The sequence below is a fragment of the Pelophylax lessonae genome (assembly GCF_965119305.1).
Source record: "Pelophylax lessonae genome assembly, chromosome: 10".
NCBI classification, from domain to species: Eukaryota; Metazoa; Chordata; class Amphibia; order Anura; family Ranidae; genus Pelophylax; species Pelophylax lessonae.
Genome location: NC_138777.1, coordinates 17,931,348 through 17,944,337, shown reverse-complemented (window position 1 = coordinate 17,944,337; position 12,990 = coordinate 17,931,348). Strand labels below are relative to the sequence as shown.

The 12,990-nt window shown below is 44.1% G+C and overlaps 1 protein-coding gene across 1 annotated transcript in view; it reads right to left on the bottom strand.

Annotated features, from left to right (window-relative positions):
• LOC309565500 (uncharacterized protein) overlaps nt 1-12,990 on the bottom strand; it is a gene marked incomplete at both ends in the record, with an annotated part of 88,573 nt that overhangs the window by 24,421 nt on the left and 51,162 nt on the right. The window contains one exon of the mRNA XM_082270470.1: nt 2,890-3,312. Coding sequence (XP_082126596.1) covers nt 2,890-3,312 — 423 coding nt within the window. The remainder of the gene's footprint in view (nt 1-2,889; nt 3,313-12,990) is intronic.

Below are 12,990 nucleotides of genomic sequence, written 5' to 3'. Positions count from 1 at the left end.
GGATGAAATGTCATGATCGGCTGTCGAAAGCTGTGTACTAATGATCAGATTATTGTGCGATCAATTCAAAAGTGATTTTTTTCGTACGATTATCTGACCGTGTGTACGAGGCATTAGGAAGGCTTTCCACAAGATTGTGGAGGGTGGAGGGTGTTTCTGGGATTATATGCCCATTTGTGAGGTCAGGTATGAATGTTGTGTAGCACAAATCCCAGCCATGGTGCTGGATGTGGGTCCCCCTGACACGTTTAAATATGTTTCTCCAAGTGTGAGCACTGAGACAAGAACCAGTCCAGTTTCTTTGTTTTTTTGGGTTTATTTAGGAACTTGGTTGGGAGAAGGGATGAGTGGGTTACTCCAACAACTGAACTATGCAGAATTAGGCAGGGACTCTAGAAAACGCTGACTTGACTCTGGTTACCACTGGCTGAATGCCTGTTAACGCTGACTTGACACTGACTTTGGCCTTTACTTGCTAAAGTCCTTTAAGCTCCCTGAGGTACTGCTTCCTGAAGTAGCTGATGATTGACTTTGACTGTACTGCCGAACACTTCAGGGCCCTTCCTGGCGCCCCCTTTTACTTCCCTATCTTCAGGGCTCTAACAATTGGCACCTTTCACTGCCACAACTACTGGTTAGCTGGCTCCTGGATCCCCTTGACCTCCTGGAGTGGTCCCCTCTCTTAGGCAGACCCCTGGGCAGATCTTAAGTACTCATGACACTGTTTTTCCTGAAGGTCTCTGCCCAGCAGCTCCACTCGGTCAGCACACTCTGGATCCCTTTCTGCAGCCCAGCTCAAGGATCCCTTTCTGCAGCCCAGCTCAACCTCTGGTCCCTAGGCCGACTGCCTGGACCACCTGCGCACTTTTCAGGAGAGGAACAGCTGTCACCTCCTCCTGGGACTAATGCTCCTGCCAAAAGAAGCTCTGTCACATGTTCCCTCAGGATTTATTTCCAATCCCAGGGTGCATTGCAGCAAACTGCACCCACTGAGACATAAACCCTGGTGTGCTATTGGCAAGATTTCTTCCACTGTCCAACAAGATCCCTCATTGGATACAGTGGGGAGACTCCCCAGACTCAACAGGCACACCTGGAAATATGTGACAGCTAACAATTCAGGCCCCCCTGATAAGCAGACAGGGCCACATACTGTATGTGTTTACCTAGCACCTACCTAGGAGGGTGCTACAGTTGGATGAGAAGACCTGGCTCACAATCCATCACAAGGGTTGAGATCAGCACTCTGTGTAGGACACTCCAGTTGCTCCACCAGGTCTTTGTGGACCTAGATTTGGACATAGCGACACAGTCATGCTGGAACAGGAAAGGACCATCCCCAAACTGTTATCACAAGACTGGACAAGCACAATTGTCTATAATGTCTTTTTATGCTGTAGTATTCAAATACAAGAGCCTTTGTGAGGTCAAGTACTGCTGTTGGATGAGAAGATATGGCTCATAATTGGTCTTTTAATTCATCCCAAAGGTGGTCAGTAGGGGTGAGATCAGGGTTCTTGTAGGGCACTCCAGTTCCACCACAAAGTCTTTATGAAGGCTTTCCACAAAATTTTAGAGTGCGTCTCTGGGAATATGTGCCCATTTTCGAGGACAGGTACTGATGTTGGATGAAAAGACCTGGCTCTCAATTGGTTTTCCAATTCATCCCAAAGGTAGTAAGTAGAGTTGAGCTCAGGGCTCTGTGCATTACACTCCAGTTCCTCCACCATATCTTTATGGACCTGGATTTGGACATAGGGACACCATCATGCTGGAACTGTTATTACAAGACTGGACGAGCACAATTGTCTAAAATGTCTTTGTATGCTGTAGTATTCAACTACAAGACCATCTGTGAGGCCAGGTACAAATGTTGGATGAGAAAACCTGGCTCATAATTGGTGTTCCAATTCATTCCAAAGGTGGTCAGTAGGGGTAAGATCAGGTCCTCTTGTAGGACACTCCAGTTCCTCCACCAAGTCTTTTATGGAGCTGGAGTAGAGCACAGGTACATCGATTGGGGAATTTCCTTTTCTGTTTTAGCATCAAACTGTTACTTCAAGATTGGAAGAGCACAATTGTCTAAAATGTCTTTGTATGAGGTATTATTCAACTACCATTTGTGAGCTCAGGTACTGATGTTGAATGAGAAGACCTGGCTCATGATTGGCGTTCCATTTCCCAAAACTGCTCAGAAGGCCCCTCAAGCTCCCCCGCAGCCAAACTCCTCATACCATGTTTTTTTGAAGCTGGTTTTGTGCACAGGGATGCAGTCATGATAGAACTGAAAAGTGCCTTCCCCAAACTGTTATCGCAAGGTTGAAAGAGCATAATTGTCTAAAATGTCTTTGTGTGGTGTAGTATTAAGCCTGCATTTACACCTAAGTAGAGCCTATTCCTCCTAATTTTGAAATGTTTTTTTTTAATCATTCTTCAGGTGAATTGTAGGCTGAACCAATCAAATTCTACCTAGGCAGAAACAGTTCCTTCCACTGATCGTCAAGGAAGACTTAATGGGGGAATTGATTGGCTGTGTATTGCCATTGGTGGCATTATTGTTGTCCTTGATTGCTAGGATAGAGGCAGCAGAAACCACTTTAGTTAGCAGCAGGGGTGGCCAATAGAGACAATTTACACTGAAAGACTCTACGCATGTAAATGTAGTTGCATATGTATAGAGCATATTCTGATGTGCCCTGTGAATAAGCCTTTAGCAGGTAAATAACATTTCAGGATCTACAACAGCTAAATAAGAAAGAAAAAAATGATAACTTATTATAAGATATTTAAGTAACTAAAACAAAAAAAAATTGTCTGGAGCTTCTCTTTCAATAGCTATCAGTTATCATGGGGAAAACAGACCTTTAGAGATATATAATTAAGTCTTACCTCCATTCACCTTTAGGGTACATTGTTCTGAGATGGGAGATTTCAGAGCAGGATGTTCCACTTGTATGGTCAGTTCTGCCCCATCATCGGTCTCAATGTTTGGAGTTATGTGGAGAGTACATGGGCAGTTGTAATAAATAATAGACCTTTTTGGGCTCAGAGGTTCCAATTCAGTTTCCAAGGTATCGGCCTCCGCATCATCTCTATTTAGTGGTTGGGCTTCGATATCTTGACTTTGATGTCCTCTTTGCTCTTGGGGGAATTTCCAAGAGCAGATCCGACGCTTCTCAGAATCATTGACTCTCTTCAAATATACATTTACTTTAAATTCATTTGGTTTGAATTCCGATATAAAAAAATTCAGGTTGGATTTTTTCATGTGAACTAAATGTTCCCCTCCAGCGATGCTTAAAATCTGTGGAGCTGCAGGAAATACAATTAGTGCAGATATGATGATGTTAAAATAAAAATAAACCCAATAAGTAGCTTTTAACAGAAGTTTTAACATGTAATACAATCTCAGAAAGAATACCCGGTGGTCCATGTTTGGGTACTTCCTGTTATGGGATGACGACTGTCTTTTAAATGCTCTCCTGTGTTGTCACCCTCTCACATGTGCTTCTGATGTAGATAACGGACAATGCCAAAATACATTGCATGTAAATGGTCCACAGTTGTCACTATCAGAAAACCAGCCCAGAGCAATAATTGCGAGTTCATGTACACGGGAGTTGGTAAAGGAGACAGCAGTAGGGATGAGCAAATTTTGCCCAGGTTTGGTTAGAGCCAGTTTTTCCGAACCCAGCGGGAAGTTTGTTAACCCCAAACCTAATGCCAAACCTCATTCTTAAAAAAATAGCATAGGGAGCTGGGAATTGCCATGGGGTGCATGTGCCCACACAATTTTTTTTATAATTTTCATGTGGCTTGAAGGGTAACATTAAAAATACATAAATCCTTTAGGCCCTTTACACCCACCTAACACATATTTGTGACAGCAAAATAGTGGGCTTTAACTTTAAATCTTCACATAATTTTTGGAGGATCAGATGTGGGACAGAGGTTCTTGTTTCCCAAGACTAGGACAAGGTACCTTGAAAGGGTGTTGAGGGTTTGCCACCCACCTTGCAAGGTACCAGCCCCAGTACCCAAAGGCATATGGCCAGACAGCATGAAAAAGGTCATGTTGTAAAGGTAAACAAAACAGTCCGGGATTTGGGAAGGTGAACTGGACAAATTGTGCCAAATAGTTTGCCAGGTCCACAAACTTAGACCGGCCTGGGTTCATCTTTAGCCCAGGTCTGACCTGAATTCAAATCTCACCCCTAATCAGCAGCACCTTAGCATTTATATCCATACAGATAGCACCAACACCTTGATCCAATTGCCATGGAAAGGAAGAGGTCTATGGACAGGATGGAGGGTGCGAAAATGTAAAAAAAATTATGGAACCACCCTTTTCTGGTTACATAGCCCCATCCTTGGTGCCCAGGGACCAGTATCTGCTTTTTGGCTCCCACCACACAAACTGGAACACAAACTGGGGGTCATTAAAACTTTGCATCATCAGGCTAAAGGCAAAGAACACAAGCATTACATGAGTGTTTTGGAAGTTTATGGCTACCCAGACTTGGCTTTTGTAAAACATGCACATGGTCAAGCAAACATCCAAATGTCCATAAGGTAAATTTAAAACTCCGGGTCATCGAAAAGAGCGGAGGGGCAGAACACAGAGTAATATAGTCATCCTATATTTAGCTGGAGTCTTGGAAAATCTTAGAAGGATCTTTATCCATTTCCCAGTGGCCGTATGCATATATATGAGGCCTCTGGGCAGGTGGGCTTTAACACCTAGAGGCCACATATAGCGTTGATAGGTCAACCGTTTACTGTGCTGAGAGCGTGCTCACTGTGGACTCCCAGTAAAGTAACTAAATTGTCACAGAGACTACTGATGCATATTTGTGATCGGGAGCTTTTAATCATGTGATCACTGTGACATCCAATCACAGCTGTGACATGATCTAAATGCCCGCCTCTGCCTCCCTGCATTTGGATCCTGTTAAAGGCCTGGAGGCGGCTGCTGGAAGAGGTTAGCAAACATTGCATTATTGTGTCCTTCAAGTCCAGCCATAAACTGAGACAGAAGCTATGACATCCAAAAGACCCAACGCAAGGAAAGTAACCTGGTATATAAGGGCGGTGTAGTGAAGAAGATCTGTACTTTGGAGAGATGAGGCAACCTGTCCAGAAACCAAAGGCCCAACATTGAAGGCAACGTTATACAGGTCAAGACTAGTGGTTTACCAACAACTTAAGGAAAAACACATTGTTTTGGGAACAGTAAAGTGCATTTTTTTGACAGAGAAGACAACTGATTTGCAAGAGGTGTGAAAGAGGCCATCTACATCGAAATGGAACAGCCATCCCTGAACAGAGGGGGAGGTCTTCAATTTCATCTCTCTTCTACATATAATGCCGTTTTAACATCTGTATCATGGTGTACCCTGGCTTTTTGACAACAGGTCACACCTTAATGGAAGAATTAACATTAAGGCTCCATTCACATGTAGGCGTTTTGGGGCGTTTTTGGGGAGTTTTTCTGCTCTAGGATCAGCTCTCAAAATGCCCAACAAGACAAATCCTATTCATTTCAATGGCCCCTGTTTACATCTGAGCGTTTTGACGCTGTAAGCAAAACCCCCAACGCTCAAAAAAGTACATGAGCTTCTTTTTGGGCAGATTACAGACGTTTTCCATTGGTCTCTATTCAATCTAAAAACGCCTGCACAAAAAATCGCGGTACAATCGCGGTAAAAAATGATCAGGTGTGAATATAGCCTTATGAAATCTTCTTGCCAATAAGAATGGAAGAAGACCTATCATCCTGTTCTTGGACAACAATATCTGCTTTTCCATGATGATTGGATCAAGGCATTGGTGCTGTTTGTGTGAATATAAATGGGGTATCTTCAAGACACCCATTAAAACTGAAGAAGTAGCTTGGATAAGTTGCAAAATATCCAAAAAGTCCATATATACAGAACAAGCCCAGTTGAATACCTCTAGCTACAATATACCATGACCTGGATACATGAGAACCTTCACAGACATACTGAAAGAAGTATATACGGTACTTTCCTTAGCATATCTAAAAAAAGTTAGTTTTGGTTGTGAGTAGATCTTTAAAGGAAGTGAAATATATTCAAAATATGTCATATCATTATGTAATACATCAAAGCAAGCTGTACTATAACTAAACCCCTGTACTATAGTTTCTATTGTTCAAAGGACTTTCCTGAGTAAGTGGGATACACATGCATCCTTCTAATGGCTGATTAGTGAAAAATCTTTAATAGAATAATAATTAAAGTTAGCCTACCTGAAAATTTGGAACTTGTACTGGGCTACCTCTAATCCATGGTTCTCTTAGAATCCCTTGCCATGTATTAAATACTTCTTTGTGAAATTAAGATTCTATATGTCTGTTTGTCTATCCTTTCATTATCTATCTATCTATCTATCTATCTATCTATCTATCTATCTATCTATCTATCTATCTATCTATCTATCTATCTATCTATCTATCTATCTTTTCTAAATAGAAGATCCTGCATATTATTTTGTCTGTAGTTTTAAAAATTGACTCATAACATTGAAAATAGATACATCCTTACCTTTTTTATAACAAAAATGTATCCAGACTGCTGCTACCATCGCCACCACCACCAGGGAACAGGGAACAAAAATACTAACAATAATGGAATTCATCCAAGAGGTGGTGGGCTGTTCTGCAATGATAAAAAAAAAAAACAAGACAAAGTTAAAGTGGTAGTAAGCCCTGGTGCGATTTTCCATGCGATTTCACAGTTCAAAACCGCATGACAAGTTACACCCCATTGCCGGGCAATGAAACTGTTCAAATCATTGCGACTCAAGTTGCAGCAACTTAAAACAGTTCCTGCACTACTTTTTTGGTATTCAATTGTGACTTGCATATACTTATGTTCAATGAAGTTGCAAGCCGCAATGAAATCAGAGGTCTAAATCGTACTAAACGGCAGCTTTGAAATTGTGTTGAAGTAGCGTGTTTTCCAAGCCGCACTGGGTTTTACTAGGGCTAATCCTCAGACATGAAATCTGAACAAAACATATTTCTGTAGTGTTTACTTGCCTCTCGGCAAAGCACTGAGAATTTACCAAACCTTGTGTACTCAGAATCAGGCGCAGCTGTGCAAGGTAGCCAATCAGCTTCTAACTTCAGCCTGTTCAATTAAGCTTTGACAATAAAACCTGGAAGCTGATTGGGTTCTATGCAGAGCTGCACCAGATTTTGCACCATGCAGTTTTAGTAAAAAACCCAAGTGAGTGTCATTTCTCACTACTGTCTAGTTCCCCTGATTTCTACAGGGGTCACTTATGACAAGTTTTCCTGATTCCAGCAGCTAAAAATGTGACAGGGGAGAGAGCTCCAGCACGCAACCTGTGATTGACAGCCTAAGCTCTGTTCCTGAGTTCTGTGTGAAAGGGGGGGGGGGTGTCCCTTCCCTCCAGTCAGCTTTCAGAGTTCCTCTACAGTGCAAAACTACAACTCCCTGCTTGAGTTGTAATAGGATGTACAGGACAAATAGTTGTAGATAAACAGGTGCAACTTATGTAGGAGGACTTGTCTCACCTTCTGTGTAGCACAGAAGGCCACTGAATAAGGGGTTATAACCACTTTAACAAAAGTTATGAGAGTTGCCAACTTGGTTTATTTTTGGTTGATACAGCGAGTAACCTTGTCAGTGAGAGCGACAGGAAAAAAGAGGCTTTTTTTTCAGCTGGAACATAGTGGAACTCAGTTTCACCTCCTCTGGCTCAGGCCCTCTGCTCCCTGCTCACCACTATCACTTGTAAACACAGAAGTCCAGCTTCTGTGTTTACAGATGGCAGCTTGTCTCCCACTGGCTCCCGTAGATCTGATCTCCTGAGTGGTTCCAACTGAGTGCAGGATGGGGACAACGGAGATGCAGGTGCAGATGCTGACACCCCCACTGGATGATCTCCAAGCAAGTGAGAGAGGCAGAACCACCTACAGTGTGGGGGGAGGCACTAGAGCCAAATGGGTGAGACGCATGGAAGATGGTGGAGCTTTAACCACTTAAGGACCGGAAGGTTTTACCCGCTTAATGACCAGGCCATTTTTTGCAATTTGTCACTGCGTGACTTTAACTGATAATTGCGCGGTCGTGCGACGCTGTACCCAAACAAAATTTATGTCCTTTTTTTTTCCTCACAAATAGAGCATTCCTTTGGTGGATCACCAATGGGATTTTTATTTTTTGCGATATAAACGAAAAAAATACCGAAAATTTTGCGACAAAATTATATTTTTTACTTTTTCTTATAAAAAATATCCAATAAACTAAATTTTTGTCATACATTTAGGCCAAAATGTATTTAGCTATATGTCTTTGATAAAAAAAAATCTCAATAAGCATATATTGGTTTGCGCAAAAGTTATTGCAGCTACAAACTATGGTGTACTGTACTGTATATACTGGAATTTAAGCAGCTTTTACTTTCTGACTGCCTCTCATTTCTTGAAGTGCTAAAATGTCAGGGCAGAAAAAAACACCCCAAATTACCGCTTTATTGAAAGTAGACACCCCAAGGAATTTGCTGAGAGGCATGTTGCGCCCATTGAATATTTAATTTTTTTTGTCACAATAATTTTTTTTCTTTTTTACACAAAGTTTGATTGAAATGATATATTGCTCACACATTCCAAGGGTATATGTGAAATGACACCCCAAAATTTATAGTGCTGAGACTTTTTGGCAGTCTAGCCACGTACAGGACCCAGAAAATCAATCACTGCCTTCAGGCTTTCTAAGGGCGTAAACTGTTGATTTCACTCCTCACTACTAGTGATGGGCCAAACACCCCCCTGTTTGGTTCGCACCAGAACATCTCGAACAAGGGAAAAGTTCTAGCGAACATGCAAACTCTATTAAAGCCTATAGGACACTAAAATTAAAAATCAAAAGTCCTCATTTTATAGGCTTATAAGCAAGTTATTGCCATAAAAACTGTATGGGGACCGGGGTACTGCCCTGGGGGACATGCATCAAAGCAAAAAAATGTTTTTAAAACTATCGTTTTTACAGGAGCAGTGATTTTAATGATGCTTAAAATGAAACAATAAAAATGAAAAATTCCTTTAAGTATCGTGCCTGGAGGGGTCCCCTTAATCTGCCTGCAAAGAGGTATATACAGATAAAAATGAAAAAAAAAAAACCAGCGTAGGGCCCCCCCCCCCCCCCCCCCAGTCCATACCAGGCCCTTTGGCCCAAGTCCCCCCCAAAATCCATACCAGACCCTTCTCTGAGCACGCAGCCTGGCAGGGCAGGAAAGGGGAGGGGAAGAGCGAGCGCCCCCCTCCCATAGGTGTGCGCACAGGGTGTGCCAGGTGTGCCTGGGCACAAACTAATCACCCCATGTACATTAACATTATCACTTTTTGTGCTGGTAGGAAGATGGGAAAAATCTCTCTCTTACTGGCTCTGCCATAAGAGAAGTATTTAGGCACTTGCCTTTCAATGTGCCGGCAGGGAGATAAATGTGCTGGGGTCATATATATGTAGACACACACAAACATGTGTGTTTGAGCTTTGGGTTGCACACCCTAATTTAATAGGCTGCGCACGCCTATGCCCCCTCCCCTGAACCATACCAGGCCACATGCCCTCAACATAGGGGAGTGGGTGCTTTGGGGTAGGGGGGCTCTGCACCCCCCACCCCAAAGCACCTTGTCCCCATGTTGATGGGGACAAGGGCCTCTTCCCAACAACTCTGGGCTGTGGTTGTGAAAGTCTGCAGGGGGGGGGGGCTTATCGGAATCTGGAAGCCCCCTTTAACATGGGGGCCCCCAGATCTCGCCCCCCCATGTGAATGGGTATTAGGTACATCGTACCCCCACCCATTTACCCAAAAAGTGTATAAAAAAATAAACACATAGGACAGTTTTTGACAAGTCCTTTATTCAAAAATCAAAATCAAAAAAGTAGTGTCCCCCGATGTAAATCCATTGTCAATCATGCTGCCCACTGTACCTGCTGACCTGAAAAAAAAAAAAAGCTCCGCTCTCGGTAAACGCTTCCTGCGGACTGCCTATTCCCGGTTTGACAGTTCTTATATAGGGAATGGGCAGGGCAACGCCAGTTATGTCACCGGGTGGTCTCGCCCCTCGTGATGTCCTGGACTGGTGCATGCTGGTTCGGTGATGTCACGCGGGGCTGGCGGTTGACGTCAACGGTGTGGTCCCGCCCATTCCCTAAATAAGAACTGTCAAAACGTGAATAGGCAGTCCGCAGGAAGAGTTTACCAAGAGCAGACCTTTTTTTTTATCCTTTTTTCGGGTCAGGGGGTGCGGCGGGTGGCGTGATTGACAATGGATTTACATCGGGGGACACTACTTTTTTATTTTTAAATAAAAGATTTGTCAAAAACTGACTTGTGTGTTTTTTTCTTTTGTACACTTTTTTGGTAAAAAGGTAGGGGTACGATGTATCTGATACACATCCACATAGGGGGGGGGGGCGGAATCTGGGGGCCCTCTTTTTAAAGGGGGCTTCTTTCCAGATTTCGATAAGCCCCCCACCCATAGACCCCCACAACCACAGCCCCGGCTTGTCGGGAGGAGGCCCCCAAAGCAACCTCCCCATGTTGAGGGCAGGCAGCCGGGTATGGTTCAGGAGGGTGGGGGGGGAGGCGCTAGCTCATCCCCCCCTTTCCTGGCCTGCCAGGCTGCATGATCGGATAAGGGTCTGGTATGGATTATGGGGGGAAGCCATGCTGTTTTTTTTAAATTTTGGTGTGTAGTTCCCCTTCAAATCTATACCAGACCTGAATATAGATTTTGGGGGGGAACCGCATGACGATTTTTTTTCTTAATTCTGTCATGGGGTTCCCTTTAAAAGCCATACAAGACCCAAAGGGTCCCCCAAGCTGTTTTTGATCCAATTTTTTAAATTTACATTTTCTTTTTACAATTATCTTTTTAAATTCAGTTCTCAGGAGGGAAGCCTTAACAACCTGTTGTGTCAGGACCTAGAATTGAACCTGGGACCTCTGTTATGTCTCTGCTTGCTGAGCCACCTGGAATGCTGGACAGATCCCTGGACAAATCCTTGAATGATCCTGCCGTCAATCTTAATTGCCTTGAACCTTGAACCCTTTGCTCCTCCCATGAACTTCCTGATTTAAGCCATGTCTCTGCACTTTCTGGTTGCCAGAATATTGTTCCTTCACCAGCCAATATCTCGCTTGTCTCTCCTGCTGCCGTCCGTATCTTTGCTACCAACATTTGGCTTGCTCTTCAACTATGCTTCTGCTTGATCCCTACCTGCTATATCTGCTACTGGACCCTGGCTTGCTCACCTCACCTTCACCATCAGGAGCTCTGGTGAGCATCGGTTATTACTTACTGTAGACAGGGCCGGTTTTAGACAAAGTGTGGCCCTGGGCAAACCTAAAAGTGGGGCCCCAAATTTTTTTATATTCTTCCAAAAATATTGGCGCATTTAATCAATTTAGCCAAATAAAACATACAACTACATAAAAATATGCTTTAATTAAATAACTTTAAATTAATTATAATCATAATCATTATAATCACATCAATTATAATATTCTATTATGTTTACTGCTCCTCACCGAGATCTATTATAAGTAGGCCTGGGTGAGGAGCAGCAGAGCCATATAAAGAACATACACAGCTCTGCACATAGCGCTACTCATTTACACTAAATAGAAAGCCCCAGGGCAACAAATATAGAATAAAAACTCTAATACTATCACCAATGACGGATTACACTGTAAAAAAATTGCGTGACTTAACAAACAATCATTAGGTTGGTTCAAAAATGACCAGCGTGTCCCCATTAATGCACAGTGACCAGCATGTCCCCCATCAATGCACAGTGACCAGCGTGTCCCCATTAATGCACAGTGACCAGCATGTCCCCCATCAATGCACAGTGACCAGCATGTCCCCCATCAATGCACAGTGTCCAGCATGTCCCCCATAAATGCACAGTGACCAGCATGTCACCCATCAATGCACAGTGTCCAGCATGTCCCCCATCAATGCACAGTGACCAGCATGTCCCCCATCAATGCACAGTGACCAGCATGTCCCCCATCAATGCACAGTGACCAGCATGTCCCCCATCAATGCACAGTGACCAGCATGTCCCCCATCAATGCACAGTGACCAGCATGTTCCCCATCAATGCACAGTGACCAGCATGTCCCCCATCAATGCACAGTGACCAACGTGCCCCCCATCTATGCACAGTGACCAACGTGCCCCCCATCAATGCACAGTGTCCAGCATGTCCCCCATCAATGCACAGTGACCAGCATGTCCCCCATCAATGCACAGTGACCAGCATGTCCCCCATCAATGCACAGTGTCCAGCATGTCCCCCATCAATGCACAGTGACCAGCATGTCCCCCATCAATGCACAGTGACCAGCATGTCCCCCATCAATGCACAGTGACCAGCATGTCCCCCATCAATGCACAGTGACCAGCATGTCTACCATCAATGCACAGTGTCCAGCATGTCCCCCATCAATGCACAGTGACCAGCATGTCCCCCATCAATGCACAGTGTCCAGCATGTCCCCCATCAATGCACAGTGACCAGCAAGTCCCCCATCAATGCACAGTGACCAGCAAGTCCCCCATCAATGCACAGTGACCAGCATGTCCCCCATCAATGCAGTGACCTGACCAGCATGTCCCCCATAAATGCACAGTGTCCAGCATGTCCCCCATAAATGCACAGTGACCAGCATGTCCCCCATCAATGCACAGTGACCAGCATGTCCCCCATCAATGCACAGTGACCAGCATGTCCCCCATCAATGCACAGTGACCAGCATGTCCCCCATCCATCAATGCACAGTGTCCAGCATGTCCCCCATCAATGCACAGTGACCAGCATGTCCCCCATCAATGCACAGTGTCCAGCATGTCCCCCATCAATGCACAGTGACCAGCAAGTCCCCCATCAATGCACAGTGACCAGCAAGTCCCCCATCAATGCA